Genomic DNA, 25266 nt, shown 5'->3' with positions numbered 1-25266 from the left:
CCGTCTAATCCCGAAGAGGAGCGAGCGCTACCTGGCTGGTGGTGACTAACAAAAATGGTAGGCACAGATGGAAGCGGTACAGGTGGTTTTGATCCTACTCTTGACACGGCTGGGAGAGCAAACGGCTTGACATTCGTTTTCCAAAAAGGAAGAGTTAGTGAGGTATTAAGTAAGTAGAGCAGCTATGATGGTACAGTAATACTACACCTATCAGAGAACAAGGTGAGACTTCGTGCCGTGTCAGAGGTGATTGTTGAATATTCTGATTAATCGGTGAGTGTAAAGATCTCCTTGAAAGTCACTTTTGGATTTGTCGTGGATGAAAACGCCGACAAACAATCCCATGCAATACACAGGGCTATGCACCTACCGTCAGAGCTAATTCCTAATATACGCATCACTTAAAGTTAATAGAATTTCAATTATATCTTGCGACTTTACATATATATTAATGACTTATACTATGATTTATAGACTGTAATGTTATTTTCAACTAATTATGCAACAACCGAAAATGGAAGTCTAGAGATCGAATCATTACTTTCAACCTAAACTATTTAATCTAGATGGATTATATGATGTCTTTATATAAGATGTGTCTATCTATAATAGTAGGAAACCGAGGGGTTAATAGTATCGACTCGCAGTCTGACAGCTTTCGCACAGTACAAGCACACACCGTTTTTTTTTTTTTTCCGTCCCCCCCCCCCCCCGAGTCTTGCACATGCTCGCATTTTGACAATCAATTGGTCCAGTCTATTTCATGTAAGAGGTATGTACTGAGTGTTTCAGAATCAGAGAGAGTGTACTCTAGCAGCTGACTTGTCTTTAAAAAAAACAGAAAAAATTCCCTTTGGAAATTCATAAAAATTCCCAAAAGATCTTTAGAAGCCATCTTACAGTCCTTTGGGTCTGGATTATCGCTTAGAGGGTCTAGAGCTTTTAGAAGGCGTCTTCTAATCCTTTTTAAGACGAGCTACCGCGTTGTGCGTTCGGAATGATTAGGCCTACGGGATATAAATTTGTTGCTTTAAAACGTATGTAGAGGAAATGCATTAAAAGTGGCCAACACTTAGGTCCAAGGGGAACAAATAGAAGTAAAAAAAAAAAAAAAAAAAAAACAATCATCAGACCTAGACTCATACCACGTTGTTTCACGCTCGAGCTGCACTGATTGAAACAAGAGAAACAGTCTTTCCCTGCAGTCACCAATCCAGCGGTGGTTGCCATAGCTGCACCAGACGACTGCAAGTCAGTCACACACATTCACGCACGTCCGTACCCCGTTGATCGTTGCCATAGCTGCGCTGGTTAGGAAAAATAAAAAATAAAAAAATAACATAAAAGTAAAGAAACAAAGACCTCCCATTTTTTTCTTTTTCACAGGTGTGAGGTAGATGAGGGGGTGGGGGCTTCGGGTAACCTTGATTGAGGGGAGACATGAGGGTCAGAGGCTGGCGATGAAAGGTTCACCTCTGTGGACTGTTTTCAAGATTTCCTCCACCTCTGGGTCCGGGAGCCGCGGTGTGTGTGGGGCTCCTCGGGGGAAGAGGAGGAGCCCTCCAGGGGAGATGAGCCGGAGCGCTCCTCTTCCTCCGGGAGGCTGAGGTAGGGCCCGGTCCCTGGGCTGGAGGCCGAGGTAGACGCATGTTGGTCCTGAGAGCCTGTGGCGGGCGCCAGCGCCTTGTGGGGACACTGAGCCACCATGTGCGTGATGCTCTGGCAGTAGTGGCATTTCTTTGGCTGGGGGGGCAGGCCACACTCCTTGGCATGGTGGTCCAGACCTCCACAGTTATAACAGCTGCAAGGACAAAAAAACACAAAGAATATAGAGATAGCACAGAATAATGAAAAACGTGTCCAACAGCCATGAAAAGCATACACGTCAGACTTTAGAAAAATGAGGACATCACTTTTGTAGCTGAAAAATGTAACTCATCTTAAAAAAAAAAGGAAAAAAAATAAAATTACAAACTATTTATCCTCATAAAACATCAGCGCTGGATGTGAAATATCTGCTCCAACTACAATCCACCACTAGATGGGAGTGTGACATATGAAATAGCCCTGGATCATACGTGAGTGGCACTCCCAACTACACTGTGTTATTAAATTTGACAAGAAGCACAAGCGTGCTGAAAGGGCAACAATGAAAGCTGTGAAGGCAAAGGTGACCATGATTTCAGCCTGTCACGCCAACGGCACAACAAATCAATTTATTTTGCTCTTGTACTTCACACACACACACACACACTCCTTTTTAAAAAAAAAAAAAAAAAGGGGCTTGATGCCCTGAAAAAAAAGTCCCTGTTCTGCATGTAGTCTCTTTTATCGTAAGCTTAATAAATAGCTGTTGGGCAATGAAGTATAGAACATGTGACGCATTAATTTTTTTTTTTTTCCAGGCATATCTCTCGCTGCAGTGCAAAAACACCTCAGTGTTTCATAACCTCATTATCGGGAAACCACAGAGATTCAAAAGAGATTTGGAGGCCAATTAACTAAATAGGAATAGACGGGACACAGTGACGCGAGTTGCAAAAAAAAAACAAAAAACAATCATGACAGGATTTTCTGCAGAAGTGTGTTTTTGTCTTTTCAAGCAGAGGATAAATGATCTAAACTTAACATTGTACTATTTAAAATAACAATCTCAGGGTTTGAAATCAATAAATGAACCTTATAGGCCTTATCTCCTGTTTCTTATAAATGAATCTATTTTAGGTGTGTTTAAAAAAAATAACATTAACAAAATGTTAATTGCAAAACAAAAAAACAAAACTGTGAAATTAATTACGAAAGAAGAAATTGTAATGTGTAATGATGTTATTAGCAAGACTCCTCACAACCTGGATTCACTCCATTAGTGGGCTTTAAATTAATTTAAAGTGCTTTTCTAAAGAGTCCTATTATATATATATATATATGTTCAATATATATTATATAGATTATAATAATTTTATTTCCCAATGGTAGCAAGAAAAGAAAAAGGTTTAAAATGTTTAGTAAGAGCTCCTTCAAAAATTCTAAATAAAATACAAAGCACTTCCATGCCTCAGATCAAGCAGTGACTCCGTATACAGTAGACTCAGCTGGTTTGATTCAAATGCTTGAAATGATATAATATATATATATACATATATATATATATATGGAGAAAACTACTCAAGGTCAGAAATGCAATTAAAGTATTCTTAGGAACGATAAAGAATAATCGACAGATGCTTCACACAATCTAGCTCTTCACCATTCAACAGTACATTGCCACACCTGCACATATATTCACCATTTAAAAATAATGTATATAGTTTTCTGAGAACTATTTTGAAAAGCTTATCGTCCTTACAAATGTACAAATTACTAATCATATAAGCAGCTGCTAAAGTACGCTTAAAGAAACGACACAGAGGAAGGCACGGTAGCTGTGAACATTTGAGTAATAATTCACACTGTATCAGAAAATATACGGAAAATTACGTGTTGCATTTCAGTGGACACATTTATCTCTTTAAATTATTCCAAAATAATCTGCTCTGGTTGCGTTTTGTTTAGGAATCGGCAACAAAAAGATCACAGACAAGTGATCAATCGGGAAAATTCTGCAGCATCGTTTGAGACCTAATTCTTGGACCGTTTCCCCAAAATTCACTGCTCACATAATTATCAATTTCCACAACATCTTAATTCTTTACACAATTGTTTAGCTGGACTGACTGACAGGATCCAAGGAAGAATGGACGTATAGGACGCGCACCACAGCAACCAGCAGGGGTCAGAGCAGCGTAACTGCCACAGGAGCTGCTCACACTGAGCGCGCTCACGAAGACGGGATGACATCACAGACATCTACCTGCCACCTCTGAATCCAATACGCCTCGCTACCACCTTAGCAGAAGGTAGACACTTGACCTAACACTGGATCAATTATCCCAAATAAGCTGAATTATTCAGCTGTGTAAAACAATCGGGGAACCTTCTCTCTCAGATACTGTTTCTTCCTTTCTAGCAAAAGCTTTTCTTTTCATACTTGGAGGAGGAGAAGAAAAAGCTATATAACACAACGTTTGCTCCACTGAAGCAGCTGTGATGCAGCAACATAAAGAGCGGCAGAGCTGGACTTTCTAATGTAAATGTAGCCTTAACATCATGCGATGCCTTCCCACAGCAGATGCAGTATTTACTCGGCTCTACCTGGCAGGCTTTTGCTGCACATCAAATGAAGGCATTCTCTTTCAGTAGGAGGGTAGGAAACACAGCCTCCTCTGCATAAAGCACCACGCTTTTTTTTTTTCTTCTTCTTCTTCTTCTTCTTGTTTTTTTCTCGAGGAGCTCCATATGGCTCCCTCGGACTGATTTTTAGCAAAGCACCCGTCAGGACTTAGCTGAGGACAAAACAATTGATTGAGCTACTGCCGCATTGAGATGCATATAAGTCCAATCTACAGCCGCGCTAATACCACCTCTAATGTAAAAGCTGGCAAATTGATTCAAAATAACGGCAATGGCAGGCAAAGTGCCCTATTCAATTCCTTATTATGGCGCACAATAACCATAGCAACAGGCATGTACTCCGGCACATTGAATAGATTTAATCTATAATCTCAGCCCACTCAGAAATAGCTCGCTGCGGCGAGATGTACATACAAGACATGCTTCCTTTTACTACAGTGCAGCCCTGCAGTCTGAATGCTAATGAAAACACACGTTCAGGCTTTGTTACATGAAACCTGGCGAGATGCACGCACACATATACCACTGTTATATTTCACGTTTGAGAATTAGATACTCACCGGTCTCCCTTTGGTTTGCGTTTCTGGAGTGGGACCTTCCCTTTGGGTCTCCTCTCACTACCTGCACAGGGTCCCCCACCAGGTCCGGTCACCCGCAGGGACTCCAGGCCCTTAGAGGACTTCTTGTACGTGAACTCCACCTGCTCACCCTCCTTTAAGCTGCGGAAACCCTCCATCACCAGTTTGCTCTGTTGGGAGAAAAAAAAAAGCAATTACCTATTTGAATGTGGCAGGTGCTTTTAGCTCAACGCAACACACAAGGGTCTATATTTAAGTCAGGTAAGTGTGTTATAAGCTAAAGGTATGATTTAAGTTTATTACTTTAAACTGCTCTCATTTGAAAATCTAAGCATAAAGTGTTTTCCAGGAGCTAAACAATTACAATTTAAGAAATGCAGAACATTAATTCTTGTAGGATTTTGCACAATTCAATACATCGCAGGTGTAGGAAGGAAAATGTACATCTCGAGTCAGTTTAATTAGCCTGACATCCACGCGTCCTTGAAAAATAATTTCCCAGCCCATTCAGCACAATTCAAACATCTCCTGTTTGTCATTTCTAAAGGCTTCATACACAATCAGGATGCATTTTAGCTTTGCTTATGTTCAACTTGTCTTTTCTGAACCCGAATGATAAAAATGATTCAGTTCAATAGTCAACAGTATGCAAGTACAAGGTAAAGTCAGCCCCATTTCTTGGAATGAAAAAACGATTTCGATGAAAAAAAAAAAAAAAACCTCTCGATTCTACTTTCTGTCCGCACATTATGTAAGTCCACACCCATGTGGCTGAATTTAACACATTACAGTTGAACAGTTGCTATGCTATGATATTATCGGATCTGTGAACAAACAAAGAGCTCTCCAATCAACACTTTCCACATCCAAATAACTGTCACTGAACATCAACACTTATTAACACTGGGAAGTTGCACTGTTGCTGCATGCCGGAAGCACAGCATCGAGTAGCGCACACAATGAACACAGAGAGACCTGATTTCAAACATGGTGGACTGACTGTATGTGGTTTGCACCAACTGCCATGACAGTTTATGCACGGAGGGACTTATCTCACACAATGTCCTTGGTATACTCTCTTTATCTACGTTTCGCACACCACTTCCTATTCCCTCTGCAGGGCGAAAAAGACAAGAGTGTCACACCCGTGCAATCATTTTCTCTCAACACATCCACCATCCATCTTATCTACATGATCGGAATTATTGATTTAGTTACTACATAACCCCCGGACAATGATTTATGTCTCGTTGATCGTATAGAACGGACAGCCGGCAGGCACTGTATCCACGACCTTCGTGAATCGCAGCGAGCCCTGCAGATCTCAGCGTAGGTAAACACACACCCACACGAGCACGCAGTGTTCACCGCGAACCTACTACCTACTATACATCAAGACCTATAAATAACGCGCCGGCTATCAGTAAAAGCAGCGCCTGCTGTAGAGACAGATGTGTAGGAGACAGAGGAAGAGAAAGGAACAAATGATCAGAGGGAATCAAATGTGAAACTATAGAGGAAGGAGGGAAAATGTGCTCGGCAGCATTTTTGTTTCCCCGTAACGACTGCAGTTACAGGAAGCTAAAGGTGCTCTATAGGTGGTGTGTGGATATAAATGTAAGAGTGAGCGCGTATGCGACGGGGAGAAGAGAAAGTGAGAGAAGATGTGAGAATTAATTACAAACTAAGAATAGCATTTTAAGTCACTGTGCTCTGATACATATGGTATCTATCCAAGACTGTACAAAGAAAGATAAAAGGTACATGATTGGGAGAAAATTAATTTGGATTTCACTCAATTGTTCTTGGCATCAGTCTGCAGAGAATATACTTGTAAACCAGTTCCATAAATAAACCTTTTATCTTCTAAATTAAATTATTTTATTATTATTTTATTATTTATTAAAAGAGTGAAAAATGTGGAATCAAAAAAGCCACATCTACCGACACACCGTTTAAAAATTAAGTCAAAAGATGGTGTGACTGATTCAAAAGTGTTTCCCGATTTCTTTAACACATTTGATAAAAAATTTTAAATTATTTCTAGTGACATAAAGCTCTCAGTAATTACAGAATACACATTTCAAAAGGACCAAAAACCTTTTCGGGCTATGAAAGTGTATTCTCTCAATCTTAAAATTAATTAAAACTGTTGTTCAAGTAAAATTTCAATGCAATAAAATTTTTTAAAACATTGTTTAGCTAATCAGTGAAACAACTTTGAAAATAACTTTGACAGTTTTATTTTTTATTAAATCCCAAACTTCAACTTTACATCTAAAATCTTGAATATAAAAGACAAAATTTATACATTTGCAGGAAAAGAAGTTATTAGAGTTTTTGTCACTGCTACTGTTGGAACTTCTAAAAATGATTAAGAAAGGCCAAAAAAAATGAACAGAATTAATAGACAGAAATAGAAAAGTTCCTTAAAGTGGGAAAGCAAAATTGTAGACACTCATTTTCATTAATTGTTAAATAACGTCAATTGTAAGATTTTTATTATTTTATTTATGAGAACAAGACTTCACAAACTTTTATGTATCAAATGACTGTCGAGAGGAATAGCTATGAATTATCTCACATTTTAAAGGCGCTCCTCAGATTTCGCACCAACTTACACAAAAGTAGACAGATTATACTTTGAATGTAAAGAATTTAAATAAGCAGGGTAAAAAAAAAAACAATAATTCCCGTTTAAACAAACCAAACAACTTTGACATAATACTGAAGTATTTCAGCGATTTTTCCTTCCCTTTTTCACATTTTTACATTTTCATTTTTGTTTTTAAATAAGAAAAACTGTTAAATATTCCATAAAAGTAATGTGCTCAAAATTCATTCATTCAATCATTCATTCCTATCTGATTCTTCCCCCTGCAGTTTCTGAGGGTTACAGCCAAGGCCACTTTGCTACCAGTCGATTGCTGATGGAGGACCCATCCATTCTGGGCATTCAGATATTGGATTTAGCTTTGAGGAACGGCTGAGGATCGGGAGAATGGAAATGAGAGCGAGAGGAGAAGATTTTGCACCGCAGATGTAAGAGAGGGAATAAAACAGAAGGGACGGTGAGGTGAGTCACAAACCGAGCTTGTGGGTTTATGCGAGCGGTAACGATCAATTTCAAGTGTCTGTTGCTGAAAAAAACAGCAAATTCTAAGACACCATTATCATCAAGAAAACTCCTCGAATGTACACGCACCGAATAGTTTTTAATAAACTAACAGCATGAAGTGTTTTGTACCCTGGTCATTCGAATTAAACCCGAATTGATTTCCTCATTACTATTATTAGACCATCCAAATGACTCCTGCAAATCAGTAGAAAGCAAAGAAAATATGTGCCCATCCCCCACGAAACACAATCTATTCTGCATAATGACAAATCATCATCGACTGGTCTCCAGGCTGTGGCACACGAGCCCTTCCTCTTCCTCTCCGTGTCTTTAGTCTACAGGCGGCGTGTCTCTCCAGGTCAAAGTTGAGTGGTTTGTCTCAGCTCTCTACCCCCTCTCAAAAACCCCTGAATTCCCACAATGCACCAGTGAGGAAACCACACAACCCCTTTTGTTCTGCAGAAATGCAGGAAAACACACACGCGCGCGCACACACAAAACCTCCTCCATATAGGAAGTGGTGGTATCATGCTGGTGTTCATGTCACAGATGAGTTTTGGAGCATGCACTTGCTCCAGAACCGTGCCACAGTGCTAATAAATTGTGGATTTCCATGCATGTGTAAAGCCATCTACATGTGTGTGCCTCTGAGCTGATGTATGCATGTGTCGGTGTGAATGAAGGAGAAGAAAGAAAAAAAATAAAAAATCACAAATCCTGACAAAACCTGTAACCTGAGCCCTCTCCTCTCGAGTGACCTGGCGGGTGTCCTGACCCGTTTCAGTTTACGCAAAGAGGTCAGGAAAGGGCAAGGCTGGGGAGAGGGAGTGAGAGAACGTCAAGGAGAACGTGAGAGAGAGCGAGAGAAAAAGAGAGAGAGAGAGCGAGAACACAAAATGGGGGAGTGGCCTAGTGCAGGGAGGTGGATATGGGAGGGAATCTGGAGGAAGAGGAGGCGGAGGAGGAGGAGGAGGAGGAGGAGGGGGTTTCATGGAAATGCCTCCAGCGCATTCTGTTCAGCTCCAATGGAGGATCAACTCCTGATCAGTGGCTGGACTTCGGGGGGGGGGAGGCCAGGAACAAAACCCCCATTTGATCAGGAACCCCAACAGGTCAGCAGCAGAAATCCTGGGGTCACTGGTATAACCATCCCAGCACCACCCCCTGCCTGACAGAAAGACCACACCAGCGCTTTAGCTCCCGAGCCTCCCGGCAGCTACTGTCATCCCAAAAACTACTGATGAAACTAATCCAACAAACTGGACACCAACATACTCTAAGAGGGCCGAATTTTGCTTACCAGCATCCCTTATATGTAATAAATATCTTTCTATGGCTCTACATGTGTGTGTGTGTGTGTGTATATATATATATGTGTGCGTAGGAAGGAGCCAGCGATCAATACGGACTCTGACATCCTGGATAGAAATAGCCCTCCTTTTCATCAGCCGGCCCTCGTCATCACCAGGCCCAGCAATCAATACAGGAAGCTGTAATGTGAGGGGAATGGGAAGCAGAAAAAGGAGACCCGCCATCCTCCTCCTCCTCCACCAGGCTCTCTCTCCGTGGCGACCACCGGCTATGGAATGGCTAATTATGGGATGCTTTAAATCAGAGGTGGCTGCCGCGGAGCCGCGCACCGGATCATGCCTGCGTTGAGAGGAAAGGGAGCGTGCGGAGGTGAGGGAGATGGTGGTCACCATGTGGCGTGGTGCCATTAAGTAGCTTTTTATACACAGGAAATGCTAAGTGGACAAAGCTGGGCCAGATCAGCTCAAATGGATATAACCCAACAGGACGTATATAAACCAGAGAAGAAAGAGGAGAGAAGGGGAGCGAGAAAGCAGGATGAGGGAGAGGAAAACACACACACACACACGCACACACGCACGCACACACACAAACATGCCAGTGAAAACCACCAACAGAGCCGCTCTTATGACGCTGACACCCCAGCCCTCCTCAGCACGTTGTCATTAGCGGCCCTGACCCTTGAACCCTGCCCAACCCCCATCAAACACTTAAAAGCCTTCATGTTTCCCCTGCCTCAAATTAACAACATCCAACACCCCCGATTATGACTGGGGCAAATATTTGATCTGGGGGAGGAAGCACTAGATCATCTTGCTGCGTTTATCAGCACAAGGAGGGAAATGAAGTCCACTGAGGTGACTGGTGATAAAACACAAAGCCTGCTAATAAATGCACTCCTTTCGCAACAGAATCGTTTTAAAGTCAGCGTCAGCCGTTTAAAGAAGTGACACCTTTCTTAAATCACTGATGGAGAAAAATATAGAAAAACAGACTCTGGGAATATTTTTTTAAAAAGAGAAATATGTGTACTATACAATATATATATCTTTTAAAACGTTAGGCTCAGCTTTTACAATACTCCCATTACATTTTCTTGATTTAAAAATCCTGATTGTGTTGCAGTTGATCTGCAGAGGCAGAAAGCCAACAGCTGAAGGTTTTTCTTTGCGTGTTTTGGCACTGAACTCAGACGACTTGGCAAATTCAACAGCTCGTGTTAAATATACAGCATGACACAAGTGGGATAAAGTTATTAGCTGTGATTTGCTTGATTGTGACATTAGCACGAAAAGATGCAAATGTGAGGTAAAAGCAGACCAGAGTGGTTTTCAGGTATTTTCTTTGCCAGATGAAATCTTCTTATGTTGGTTTTTGTTTCTAAAATAAACAAAACCCGTTTCTGTCCTTTTAAAAAATCAATTTAAATGGATTATTTATGTATTTTAGGAAATTCCAAACGTAAACTTTCAAACCCTTTTACACACACTTTGCAGTTTCTTAAGCTGCTATATATTCTTTAAAAATAAATCTTTATTTACAGAGGAAAAAAGAAATACATTAAACTGTTTAGGCTTTAGTATGAATCTATTTTTTCATGTCTCATTTTTTTTCTCCATGACAGATTCTGGTTCTGATCTGTGAGGATCTGATGCTCTTCTTTGTTAAAAGTGATCGTAAGCTGAAGGTCTGAGGAAGTTTTCTCAGGGCCGTGGAAAGTTTGGGTATTTTCTCACCTATTTTCCTCTGATATCTTAAAGACAAAACAATTTGCCAAGACAGTCTACTGATTAATCTATACTATAATCACAATTAGCTCTAGTATTTTTATTATTAAAATCATTGCATTTAAAGATCAAGATGTCTTTAAAATTTTTTAAACCCAAAAGACAAATATTAAAGTGAAGGGAGCAGCTTCTCTAAACGTATTAAATTAACAAATGAAATGTCAAACAAACTCAACAGTCAGCTTCTACCCACATGACCACCTCTCTTTGTATATTAAGTGAACTGAAGCTCTCCTTCACTTTCTATTCCGCCACCTTTCCAATTACCAATCATCTCTGCTGTTTGTGGCCAGCTCCTCAAAAGGAAGTCACATGACTAGTCTTTCTTCTTCTTTTGCTTTTTTTTTTTTTTTGATGTACAGAAGAGAGAGTTGGTGTTGGTGCGTGTTAGGGGGGGTTGTGTGGCTGCAGGAGACACAAAGCCTGATACTGGCTATCTGGAGGCAGAGATGGGTGGGGCCTGCATGCCAAACGGTGACACGGACCAGAGGTTAATCTCACTAGGGGCCCACTTTAACCTCACTACACAAAACACACACACTCTCTCGAGCGTGCACACACACGTACACTCAAAAACCTAAAACATCTTACAGCGGCTCGCATGTAGTAGACATCCGCAACCTGGCGGTTAAGAGCAGAAAGTAGGAACCACACACATTCGCGGGGGCTCCATAAATTGAACACACACTCTGGGGGTTTCAGGAGAATAGCAGCAACAAACTGTTCAACATTTCAAACTGATTACCGACAAAGGGCAAGCAGCCCCCCACCTCACCGCCACACACCCCTTCACCCCACCCAACCCTCCTGCCTTTTTGTCTTTAAAGAAATTCCTCTCTTTAAAGAATGCCTGAGGAGAGAACACCCCCCATGTCCCAGCAGGAACTCTCTCTCTTTCTCTCACACACACACACACACTGAAAAACAGCCCAGGTAGAGAAGAGGTCGACAAACAGATAATGAAATAGCTTGTGTGCGGAGGCAGCAGAGAGGCATCAGGAAGTGGAGATGCTTAATTACACTCTCACACTTCCAAAAAGGAAGCGATCAGATAGGAGCTCTGATGAAGAGGCCTCCCAGGAAGAGAACTCGTGGTCGGGCGGGGACCCTCTCCCTGACTCACACACACTCTCTCTCTCTCTCTCTCCCACCCTCCCCTTCTTACCTCCTCCACTCACTCATCTTTTTCCAACCTCTCACTCATGTTTTCCTCTTCGACTACCACCAGCACCCCCCACCCCACCCCACCCAACCTCCCCATCCCTCAACCCAGCACCACCCCTCACCCACACTTATTTTTCCCACATCCCTCCTCTTTTCCCTCTCCTAGGGGAAACTCCTCCTCTCTCCCCTCCTTCCTCCTGTCCTCATGCTCCCTCTTCCCCTCCCCATCGTTTCTTACCTCAGCCTCTCTCTCTCTCTCTCGTGTGCACACATGGGGTCAAGAATAAATCTGCAAATCGTGCACTTTAAAATTTTCTCTTTTGTTTTACATTCACAGACACCTAACGTTAAATGCGGAACACATTACGTGACCTTTGTGTCGAGCCGCACTCTCCCTTTCAGCAGCTTGTAGAACAAGAGCCTGTTCTTTAAGTGGCTCTGCCTGTTAGCATGCCGCTGATGTGATTCAACAGAAATACTCCACTTTTTATTTTTATTTTTTTTTTACACAAAATATACAATTCAGACACGGCAGCGACGTGCAACGCAACCTGCCAGATTTTAATCCAATATACCCAAATCTGAACGTTTCCCCTTGCGCGTGGAAATAGCACCAGCTATATCCAAATAGCTCCAGGGTGCTAGCAGGGAGACAGACAGGGAGGAACAGTCAGAGCAAATGAGTGCCTGACTTAATGAGAGTGTGTAGATGAATGCAAATCCTCACAAAGCATCGGGGTGTTCTGCATTCAATATGACAGCGTGCTTATGAATGCATATCATCTTCCCTTTGTGCTAAATGACAGTTGTACTATTGTAAACACATAGCTGGAAACCCTGGGAGGCGAATGCAGTGTGTAAACATGCGATTCATTGTGTGCCAGTTAATTTACCTATGAGGTGTTTTGGAAACAATTGGTATCTTTGAGGTATTTTGCCACAGAGCAGATCTGACCATGAGCAAACAATGAGCCTTTCAAGCAGCACAGCTACAATCTATTTATTTATTTTATTACAGACGGCAACAATATGTGGCACCTGGCCGCTCTGTCTTATAGATCACAAAGTGCTGAGGCAGACTCTGTTTGTTTGACTTCTGTTCAGCTTTTAAAGGCCCTTTCCCAGACCTTCCTGATCCACTTCTACAAAAAAAATCTATGACCAGCACTGAAGACAGGAGTCTAGTGTGCTGCATATGGATAGAATAGATGCGGCGCATTCAGTCGATGGAGCCGCAATGGGGAAGTATCAATCAAAAACCACTTTCCTGAAGCTTCTGCTTGTTTGCAACACACGCAACAACCGTGTCCACATGCACACGGAGGCTCACAGTAGTAATGATGTACATGTGCGTTTATTTCACGTGCACAGTGTGTTCAGGGCATGTACACTGGAGCAAAGGTCAACGTGGTGTTTAAAGAATTTTAAATTACAGATTTCATATCACGCAGCTATTTCTTTGTCACCAATATAGCTGCAGGTGAAAACATTTCTTAATGTTGGGGATAATTTAAAATATACATTTATTTAAAAAAAATAAATAAATAAAGTGAGATGGATTAAGTATATGTGTTATAAACAGCGGCATTAGAAAACTGTCACACTGGAGCCAGAACTCAAGACACAAGCCAAGCTGAAATCTTGTCAAACTGTGGCCCCACTTACTTTCTATTTTTAGACTGGCATGCAACTTTTTTTTTTAAAAAAAAAATACAATCAATTAAAGTCAAGCTTTTAAGCTCCACAAAAATAAGCTTTTAAAAACATTTACTTCTATTTTGGGAGGAATTCCTTTTATTTTTCCAGAACTACAACATTGCCAACATCTGACCCCTAGTACTACTACAACTACTATTACTACTACTACTATACTACCACCACCCACCACTCCACAATAGAGACACTTCTAGGAGAGGTTGTCAAATGAAATGGGGAAAAATGCCTCTCCTGTCCTCGTCGACAATGTTAAAGCCACGTTAAAAGAACCGTAAAAAGGGCGATTTAACGGGGGAGAGGGGAGCTGAAAGAAGGGAGGACTCCACTGCCCTTTGTTTGCTGCAGAATAAGTCGAAAACAAGGCCTCTGAGATGAACTCCGTGCGCTATAAATCAAACAGTACATGCGGTGGAGAAAAAAAAAAAAAAAAAAAGACAACAAAAAACAACACAAGCCAAGCCAGGCTTCACGTCACAAGTGAGATGTAAAAAGGGATGTTCTGTGACGAGCTGTAGCAGGAACAGCAGCAGCAGAAGAAGAAGAAGCAGCAGCAGCAGCAGCAGCGTGGAGCAGCTCCACTCAAACCCAGAGCGAGCGGGCAAAGTTTTTAAAAAACACGCTTTCCGACATGTTGGCGTGGCTGCTGGACGCTGGAGCAGGCTCTGCTTGTCCATTAGGGGCCAAGTGTGAAACTAACCGTGTCACAGCCACACGACGACTCTCCCTTTCCCCTTTTGCAGTGCAAGAGGGAAGCGAGGGAGGAGGAGGAGGAGGAGGAGGGGGGAAAGGTGGACGCATGTGGCTGGAAGGGGAAACTTAGCGTGTTTTTTTTTTTTTTTTTTTTTTTTTTTGAGTCCGTGGACAACGTGTGATTACACAGTAACGTGTTGGGCAATGTAAAACATCCGGATGATTCACTGCAACTACCAGCTGAAATAAAAGGGAAGGACGACCCTGCTGGCATCAAGGCAGTGAAATATTTTTGAAATAGTCGATCATTCGACGCCAAATTTTTCTTTTTAAAAAAAACAAAAAAAAACAAAACCCAAATGAGCAGATATATACCTCTCTCTGTGTGTGTGTGATTTTCTTTTTATTTAATGAATCAACTTACTTGGTGGACGAAAACATCCAAAGGGGGGTCGACGGGACTCCCTTCGCTGTTGGTCATTGAGATAAATCCAAAGCCCATCCGGACGTTGAACCATTTGCAGAAGCCCGATCCCGACAGGATCTGAGGTCGAGTCCGGTCCTCCTGCTCGGTGGACTTGGCGGGGTCTTCTCCGCCACCTTTACCCGGCCCTCCTGAAACACACACACAGCAAGTCAGGACGTTTTTTTTTTTTTGTTTTTTTTAGTTTGAACGCTACACAGCCCACCACAACCATGCAGTCGCTTCCATATAAGTTTAATAAGCTCTGTTGCGTTAAAGAAAAGAAAAAAAAAAACTTCAAGAAGCGTCGGGGGGAATCCCCCTTCAACTTGCAAATGCAGACTATGTTAAGTTCAGGGCCGGTAGAAATTTCCTATACTACTGTTTTTCGACATCATAAAGCGACCAGGACCAGGAGGCGCATGGTGCTGTGATCCGGTCTGCATCTGTACGCGGACATCTCCAACCTCCCCCTCCCCAAAAAGAGAAAAGTTGTTTGTTGCTCAGTGACAGATGATTGCCTCTCATTCGTGCACAGGCATGCTCAGTCAACTTGTGGAGGATTTATTTTATTTTTTTTCTGCATCTACAGCCCGCTCCTGCTGTGGAGTTGCAGACTGTAAGAGAAAAAAAAAAAGGCAGGTGTACACATGGTTCCTCGAGCTTCTTTCTTTTCTTTTTTCTTTTTTTTACTAGTGGACAAAATCGCACATACGCTCCTCACAATGTATATGAATGCAGCGAAACATGGTTAAGATACAGAGCTCGGCGGAGGGCGGCTCGGTTTCTTCTTTTAGAGGTTTGGAACAATAATCACGTTGCACCTTGCCTCCCCCCCTCCTCCTCCCTTCTCGCGCGAACACACACATATGGTGGTGGTGGTGGGGGGGGGAGAAGAGAGAAACTAAGAGCTTAAGAAAATAGAGAATAATTGCAGAATAACCTTCGGCCATGTTTCCCCGCGGACCCTCTGCGCCCAAGTTGCAATAGAGAAGCTTCCTCTGCGAAAACGGGCTGCGGTAGTCACCATTAATCCGACATCCTCGATCCCATCGGTCACCAATTTAGCTCGCATGGTACGGCGTGCTTTCTGCCTTTTGATATTTTTGTCATGTCTTTCTCTCTTCCCTTCAATCCCTTCCTCACTCACACCACCTCTGTACTGCTCTCCCTCCTCTCTCGCTGCCTCCCTCCCTCCCTCTCTCTCTCTCTCTCCCTCTCTCTCTCTCCTTCGCTCTCATTCGCTCTCGAGCTGGCTGTGCCCGTTCCCGTAGTGAGAACACGTGACTTTGTCAATTACATGCTTTCTTGTTACTAATTTCTGCCCCTGCGAGCCCAGGCGACGGGGGAACTGGACTCGCAACCGTCGGAGACACCCGTCCCCGCTCGGATGGCCAGTAAATGCCCCCCCCCCCCCCCCCCCCCCAATGCGTTCACCGAGGAGGGGACAGCGTTTCACCGCGACATGTGATCAGCATCGTGTTTTGTTGAGCTGCCGTATGATAAGGGGCTGGTGTAGAGGCTATTACGAGCCCAGATTAGATTAGATGATTAGATGGGATTAAATTACATTTTTAATGAACCCCCTGGGATAATTGGGTGGCCATGGCAACAGAGGAATAAAACATAAAAACAAACTAATGAGTCGAGCAATTAGAAACAAAAGCAAGTGGTGATGTTACAGGCACGTTACTGACAGGCCTGCAGCTTTGCCATTTCAGAGATTTCCCCCTTGTTATCATATGTGGACTGATTGTTAAACATGTCTGGATAGGATTGTGTACGTTAAACTAGTCACGAGTTAGTTTTCCAGCCTCTAAAGACGAGGCTGCCACCAAAGTTGTGAAACTTCTTCTGTATTATGAAACAAAGAGATTAGTTTTCACCCAACATGTAAAATCTGCTTCAAAAAAAAAAAAAAAAAAAAAGAAGAAGAAAACAAAAAACATCCCCTCTCTAAGACTGAGCTTAGTTAGGTTATCTTTAATAATCATTCATCCAGACTCTAATTATAACCTAAATCAAAAGCCAGATAATCTCGAAGAGAGAAAAAACAAAGACACTTTGAGACGCGTTACAAACTTCCTCTGTCTTCTTTTATGCCACACTGGCTTTCAACTCCAGGTCGTTATTTTCTGAACCTTAAATCGATTCCAGCTTATTCTTCGTGGTAGAAATAAGAAATCAAAAAAATGGCTAAACAGAAGTTGAGAAAATTCTTGTATAGTCTGAAACTTACTCCACAGATAAAAGGTGCCTCTTAAAATGTTTCACCTGTAAGAGACCTGTACTTATCCTCAATAATCACTCATCCAGACTTTAATTATTAGCTAAGTAAAACACCAAATAATCTCAAAGATAACCTGCTATATCCGATCCACGTAATTGTATGGAGGCATGTTACACTTACTAAGCTCTGATCTAAATTTAATCCAGTTTATTCTTTGTTACGGAGATAACAAGGAACCTAAATCACACAAAAAAAGTCACTAAAGCTGTGAAACTTATATATATTTACTACTTATATAGTCTAAATCAAATAGATTTGTCTTTGCTCGACAGATAAAAAAATGTGTGTCCAAAAACATTTCTTTCTGTGAAGCAGACCTTAGTTTATCCTCAATAATCATTCGTCCAGACTTTAATTATTAGCTAAATAAATCACCAAATAATCTCTTGGATGGTTTTAACCTGCTATAACAGATCCAAATAATTGTATGGGGACATGTTACAGACTTTCTTCTTCTTCTTCTATCTTGGACTAACATCTAACTCCAGACTTTCACTTTCTAAACTCTGAGTTAAATTGAATCCTTTGTTGTAGAGATAACAAGGAACCTAAATCACAAAAAAAGATAATGTGTGTCCAAAATTATTTCTTCTATAAAACAGACCTTAGTTATCCACAGTGAGCTTCCATCCAGACTTTATTTATAACCAAAATTAAACACCAAATAATCTTTAAGACGTGTTTAACTTGATGAATCAGATCCAAATAATCATACGGAGACATGTTACAAACCTCCTCTGTCTTTTTCTATCTCAGACTACTATCTAACTCCGAACTTTTACTTTCTAAACTCTTGAGTTAAATTGAACCAGTTTATTCTCTGTTACTGAGATAACAAGGAACCTAAATCACCAAGTAAATGTCGCTAACGTTGTGAAACTTCTTATATAGTCTGAAACAAATAGATTTGTCTTTGCTCAACAGATGTGTGTCCAGAAATATTTCCTCTGTGAAGCAGACCTTTAGTTTATAATATGGAGACATGTTAAGAATGTTCTCCGTCTACATTTTTCCAAGCCTAACGTCTATATCTCCAGACTTTTACTTTCGTAGTTAAATTGAATCATCTTTTTTCTTTGTTACTGAGATAACAACCGGCCATGCTAGGGAATGGAAGGGAGGGGAAAATGGCTCTAAAGTTGTGAAGCTTCTGACAGCTTGTAAAGCAAAGTCTTCACTCAACAGATAAAAATGTGCCTCCAAAAATATTTCCTCTGTGAAACAGGCCTTAGTTATTTTCTAGATCAGACTAATTTGCTATATCAGGTACAAATAATGACACAGGGGACACGCCTGTGAAGGTTCTCAGTCATCCAGGTCATGGTATATCCAAAAATAAAAACACTAAAACAAGGGCAACTGGACTTGTGGAGTTTATGAAGAGGTTTCACCATTCATCCAAGCAGCTTCTCTAGTTCTAAAAAGACTGGTGGGGAGTTGGAGATTAAATAGACAAATCCGTGGGTGGAGACACAATGTTGACGTCCAACTCCAGACTTTTACTTTCTGATATAAATTAAATACACGTTTGTTGCAGGATGAAGATTCAGCCATATGCCACAGAACACAAATCCCCTTTAACCTGGAGCTGAAACTACAACATCTAAATTCTATGAAGCAAAATCATCCGATGACTGGTGTTTGAGCTCATACTCCTAGCACGCCACCAGCATCCTACAGTGGGCACCAGAGGAGAGCTGAACTCACAGCTTTGGAATGTGACTGGAAAACCCAGAAAAACAAACCTGAAAACTGTCAGTCACGATCCTCACTTGTCATCGGATAACCAGGCCTTTGATGAGTCACTTTGTCCAGCGTGGGTTTTGAAAGTATTTGCGCGTACAGTAATTAAATTGCTGGCTAAAGTCTGGAGCTTGTGAAGCGTTTCGGCTAAAGTGAAAAAGTCCACAGCTCCTGAAAATTAAGTTAAGAGGCTTTTTTTTTTCTTCTTCATATGTAACTTCTGTCATTTAAAGGTGGTTTAAATGTGCTATAAAACTAATGAACAAAAAGTTTATTATGTAAAATCAAAAGTTGGACTAAATCAGGTTTAAACAACAAGTCCCAGAGCTTTTTCCAGGTTATATATCATGCACCACCAACGTAAAACTCAAACAGATGAACAACAACAAGCCTGAAAAAAATAACGGTGAACCTTCCTATCTTATCTCACATCTACCCTGGTGGGACGTTTCTCATGGGGTTATTCCCGGGTACGAGGAAAGAGTAAAAACACGTTGGAGGAATGAAACAACAACAAGCCAATCTCCACCCACCAACGCCGAAGAGCCCACCCTCCGGAATTCACAGGCTTTACCCCTGCCCCCATCCCATCCCATCCACCCCAGCCCCCGCTGCAAAGGCCTGTTTTTGAAGATGCTTGTAGTGGAGGCCTCCGCAGCGGCCACGGAATTACTTCTTGGGTCACGGGACTGGATCCCGGTGTCAGATGTTATCCACTCACTCACATCCTGACAGGACCTTTCTGATTAGGACGGGTCGGCGGGAACCAGCGTAGTGCAGCTCAGTGACGTGTGCAGGGGAACGACAAGGGATCATTTAGATATGGGTGGCTTGGGTGTGTCTGTTTGTCACAGGGAGTGGGTGAAATAGTAGAACTAGAGATTAGAGGAGATTTTAAGACACAAACTCTATGTGAGGTCCTTTAACAAAAAAAAAAAATAAAAAAGTAAAGACAAACCAAAGTCTTCAAGACTTTATGCTGCCTTTACATCTTTCTTTTACACCTTCAATCTTACTTTTTTTTTTACTCATCTTCAAGCTAAGGAAAAACATTTTCCACAAACTAGTTTTCATTATTATTTTTTTTTTATCTGTAAGGGATTAAATTTTTACCTTAACTGGTGTTTTTAGATGTTTCTACACAGCAGGGAAAAAAATTGTTTTCACACCGGTATTTGTTCCACTTTTCTTTTCGCCTTGCAGTAAATCAAACCATCAAACAGCAAAAGCAGATTTTCATTTGAGATCTTTGCCTGTTCTTGAGATAAACCCAAAGGACCAGCTTTGTTTCTTTGCATTAGTTGTTCGCCTTAAAGCCACCACCTTCTATTTGCACATTATTGCAGCAGTTTTCAAACTTATTTCAACTTTTCTGTGTTGCTTTGAAATAAAAAAATAAACTTTTATAATAAGTCAACTCCAAATGATAAAGTGACTTATTTTCTGTACATAAAAAAAAGCTATAAGACAATAGTGTACTATAGAATAAGACTTCAGATCATTATATTTTCCACTAAAAAAAAATTTCAGAAAGATAATAAACTCAGATAAGGACCATGCCTGTGAATTAGCCTGCTGTGAAACGGAATACGCAACTTCTACAGTTTGCTTTAGTCTTCCATTTTTTAATCACATTTTTATATATTTCTACATCTTTTTATTTGTCTTTCGAGTGGTTTTCAAACTTAATCGCTTTCCTACATGTGAAGAAGAGAGCTGAAACTTAAATTTTTTTTGAATTTTATATGGATTCCTGCAAAAGCACGTTTTTCACGTCATAGCCATCAAACTGTCTGTTTTTAAGATTCCTCTTTTTATTTCATTTATATTTGTCGTTTCAACTAGAAATGATGCTTTGATCGTCCTTTATGCTACACGATGAGATAGCTGCAGACATTTTTTTTATATTCCCATTAATCTAGACCAAACTAAATAGGGTCTTTCTCTATGAAGGTTTATGAAAGTTAAGGGAACTAGTAGTTTATTGAAAGCACCTATTTTTAAGATATGATGCTTCTTATTTTCCATCTGTTTATCTGGAGTAACTTTGATAATGAAGACGTGTAATGTTAAATTTACTAAATTTACAGTACAGTTTGTAATGTGAGTTATGTAAAGTAAAAATATTCCCTGCAAGAGAGTATGTGATATACTCAAAATATTATTTAAAACATAAGAATGGATTACTTTTCACATGTAGATGCACAACTTTGCCATGAGAACAGACTCACGCAAACTCAGTTGCGGTAACAAAGATCTCTGATAAACCTACATTCATTACAGATCTGGTGGGTTTAGGGTTGTTGGTTTTTTTGAGTGTGGTTTCAAGATTGTTTGAAAAGACTGGGTTTACTTCTTCTTCCTGGTGTTTTCTCAGACAATCGTCAGATTGTGTTTTAGATGTGAAACGGGTTCTAACAGCTGTTAAACGTTTTCAAAGACAGAAAAATACCAGTTGATGTATTTTAAATGCATTTTAAACTAACAGGGCTTGCGGTTTGAGTTATAGTGAACACCAAGCGGAAGCCACAGATTATTTCCAAACTAATATTTTTGATCTACATCCAGAGATGTGAGATCAGGTCTTCAAACTTTTATCCATCTGTGCCTTAAGTTCAGTCACTGCAGGGCTGCAAACTGAACTTAGTCTTGACCACTGCATGCATACATACATATATATTTATGAGCAGCTCATGAACAAGAGCAGATTCCTGAGTTGTTTGAATACCAACTCTCTGAGCAGACTTTGCACTCCCTCACCCTAGCTAACCCCAACCAACCCCCACTCCTCACCCTGTAGGCTCCCAGAGGAAATTTGCCTTTACCCTGCGTTGCTGTCAATGCAGTTCAAAGGGTTCATTGAGTCCGTCTCTCCCCTTACTCCATTCTTTCTTTTTTTTTGGTGGGGGGGTTGTTTTTTGTCGTTTACTTCATGCATTCCAGCTACCAACCCCTTTTCAATAACTCCTACCATTGGGCAATATTAGTAAAACAGGCCATCTACTCTCAGGATGATTATTTTTAAAATATAGAGTGATTTAAAAACAAATTGGGATCAATTTCTGATTTCATTTGATCATTCCATTCAATTCTAAACATATCTTATTTGGACTCTACTCAGTTTTGATTCAGACCCTTGGAGGTTTGTAACTCTCCCGGTGGGAAGAAGAGGAACCTGTATTTTTTTTGCATCTTCTCAAAGTCCTTCATTGTTTCCTTCACTGATTTCGTTAAGAAATATTTAGACTCAACGAAAAAAAATTAAAAAAAATTACAGAGCTCACGGGAGCGCACATGTGCCATGCGTTCCACCCAAAAGCAGCTCAGAAACTTGCAGAACTTTTACTTCATGCTGTCGCTTCATTTCATAAAATCACAATAAATCCGTTCAAGTCAAGCCATGTGATATTTGTGAAAGTTTTTTTTTTATTTAAAAAACCCCCCAAAACTTTTCAATCCCACACATTTTCAACAGCCTAAAAAGGTCTTTTCTTTTAAACCACTCGAACCAAATGGGTTTTCCATTAACTTCTTGATGCGCAAAAACGAGAAAAATCACAAAAACGCGACTAAAATCCCGCGGTGGCGAGTAGTTTTCAGCCTGACCAAATAAAAGTGGCCCCCAACTGGAGTAAACAGGGTGAAAATATCTGAATGAAATATCGGTGACGTCAGAGAGAGAGAGAGGGGGAGGATGGAGAAGAAGAAGCGCCTCTGCAGCCGGTGCGCCAAAAACTGCGCACAATGGAGCCAAATATCCGGATGCGCCTCTCCAAACCGTGTCCTTTTATTTATTTTTCCTGCTGGAATTCACCCGGTCAGTATTATTTTTCTCACTCGTGGCTTCATTTAACCTCCTGAAGTTGGTGGATGAAGAATTTGGCTTAAGACAACCTCGGTGGATTTCCTTAGCGGCAGATCAGGTTAACGCTCATTAAATATGGGGAGGGGGGTTTAAAGCGATCTTGTAGTGGTCGATACTGTTTGTTTTTCTGTCCTTTCTCTTGACTGAGTTTAGTTTAGGCAGATCTGAATGGATTAATAGTCATTTTGGGCATGCGCGCGCATCTTCAACTTCATTCATTGTGTTTGATCAAAGAACCAATCCATCATTTTGTCGGGTTGTTACGCGTCAGTCGTTTCAGGTCAAAGAAAAGCAGGTTGTGAAGGTGGATTATGAGCGAGTTAGTCGTAACCAAACAGTTGTCTTGGAGAGAGAGGGAGGTTTAAGAAAAAAAAAATTCTGGAGACTCACCTGTATCAGAGGTAGGAGAGGAAGTGGACATCCTCCTTCTTCTTTTTTCCCCCGTCCGCGAATGAATGAGGTGGCACAGACCAAACGTTTGTCCCCTTAGAAAGAGCAGACACGGCCAGAGATCAGCCTGCAGCAGGACTTCAGTTCAGCCGGCGCTCTAGTTTGGGTTACATGTTTAGGATGACTTTAACCTGCGCCGGGGCCGAGGTGAACGACTGGAATCAAAGAGATTTTCCATGGATGAATATTTTATAGTGACTCTGTAACACAAGCTGCGGCGGCGTCAGGGTTCAGGCAGATTTGTTTTAAACGCGCTACAGAGGCGCAACAGATTGCTGCGAAGCTGTGGCACAGATCACCTCCAAAGGAGACGCGCACTGTGTTTCATTTCCAGTCAGAGCTTCTCAGAAAATGATGCTTCTTGCTGCAGAGGCAAAGGAAGTTTCCCATTCTTCTAACAGCAAATATAACGATGCGTAATTGTTAGGCTACATCTCCTAAACCCATTGCTCTCCAAACCATGTGGCATCTGGCCAGCCTTCCCCACCTCTCTCCCTCTCTTGTTAATGAAGATCCATACTTCACAACCCCCACCCAGCCTGTTTACAACCACCGTTCAACCACCCAAAACCATAAAAAAACGCATTTTCCCTGCAAACCTGCCCTAAATATTTTTAGCCCAATATCACAAATGGCTGTCAAGCAGGATAGATACCTCATATACCTTTAGTGTAGCTCTATAAATGATCGTCTCCTCAAGTAACCCCCCAAACTTTTCCTACTGATCTCACATCTGCTCCTGACGCACTCAGCCTCGCGTCCTTGCCGAGTGAACTGGTTCCAGATCAGTGACTGGGGACCTGGTGAAACCACAGAACTTAAGTGGGGGGATAGGATAGGACTGAAATAAATAGCGCCATCCATCGGTTCATTAAAGACAACCACCTTCATTTGTGTATCCAACACAGAGAAGAAAGACCTAGCAGTGCATTCCGCAAATCAGAGCAAAAAATAATAAAATAGAAAATCCTCTCGTGGTTAAGATTTGAATGTTAGAAAACAGAATAAGCGACTAAAATTACAACTGTTAAATCAATGGCACACACAGGCAGCCAGGGAATTATTTAATTATTACTCTTCCGCCGAGTAACATAGTTCCTCAGCAGTAGCTGAGTGGCGATTTCCGGTTGGCGCATTAATATTTCAGTAGGGTCACAGGTGTGTTTTCATTGGGTGATTTATAACGTCTTCAAATAAGTCAGCCAATCAGATATTAGGAGCTGCTGCACCAGGTTCACGAGACGTTTTTTTGACAGTAAAACTACTGATAGTTCAAAGTTATGTGCGTTTTTTTATTACCTCTGTAATATTTTAACATTCACAGTAATAGACAGTAAATAAATGTGCAGGCTTAAATCTTAAATCACGACTCTTGCTTCGCTGCGTGATTAACAAACAGCTTCAGCGCAGAGAAACCGATGTAAGGTCTGCTTTTGTAAAGTTGCTGTAGTCTTCTTGTAGGCCGACAGACTGTGCAGACCCTCACGGGGTGGTCAAGCGCCACCTTGTGGTTTTACAGTGCACGTGCACGCGAACGAGCACGCACACAGGTTAGGCTCCAAACATAAAGTGGCTGCGGGGTGATTAAAATGATTCTTTATCTGTTCAGAGCATTTGTTCTTATTGAAATATGATTCGTCATTGGGCTTTTTTGGGGGGTATTTTTCCTATTTATAATCGTTTTTTGTAATGAATTCACATCAAGGACATACAGATGTTACTCTGATTAGAGAAGCACCTTAGCTACAAGATTTATCTCCATTTAATGACCTAACTCGTTTGATGTGTGTGTATTTTTTGAGTTATTTATTTATTACTGGGTTCATACATTGAACCTATTATCTGTGGATAAGTCTCCATA

General features: G+C 41.2%; 1 protein-coding gene across 1 annotated transcript; it reads right to left on the bottom strand.

Moving 5' to 3' along the window:
* Window positions 1–955: 955 nt before the first annotated feature.
* lin28b (lin-28 homolog B (C. elegans)) lies at window positions 956–23376 on the bottom strand (the record flags this gene model as incomplete). The annotated part of the gene is made up of 4 exons (XM_084561039.1): window positions 956–1801; window positions 4791–4978; window positions 15019–15209; window positions 23346–23376. The coding sequence occupies 4 exons, from the start codon at window positions 23374–23376 to the stop codon at window positions 1489–1491; spliced, it is 723 nt and encodes a 240-aa protein (XP_084417165.1). The 3' UTR covers window positions 956–1488.
* Between the last annotated feature and the right edge of the window lie 1890 nt (window positions 23377–25266).

The sequence above is a fragment of the Chelon labrosus genome (assembly GCF_963514085.1).
Source record: "Chelon labrosus genome assembly, chromosome: 14".
Classification (NCBI taxonomy): domain Eukaryota; kingdom Metazoa; phylum Chordata; class Actinopteri; order Mugiliformes; family Mugilidae; genus Chelon; species Chelon labrosus.
This window is presented reverse-complemented; position numbering and strand designations above follow the sequence as displayed.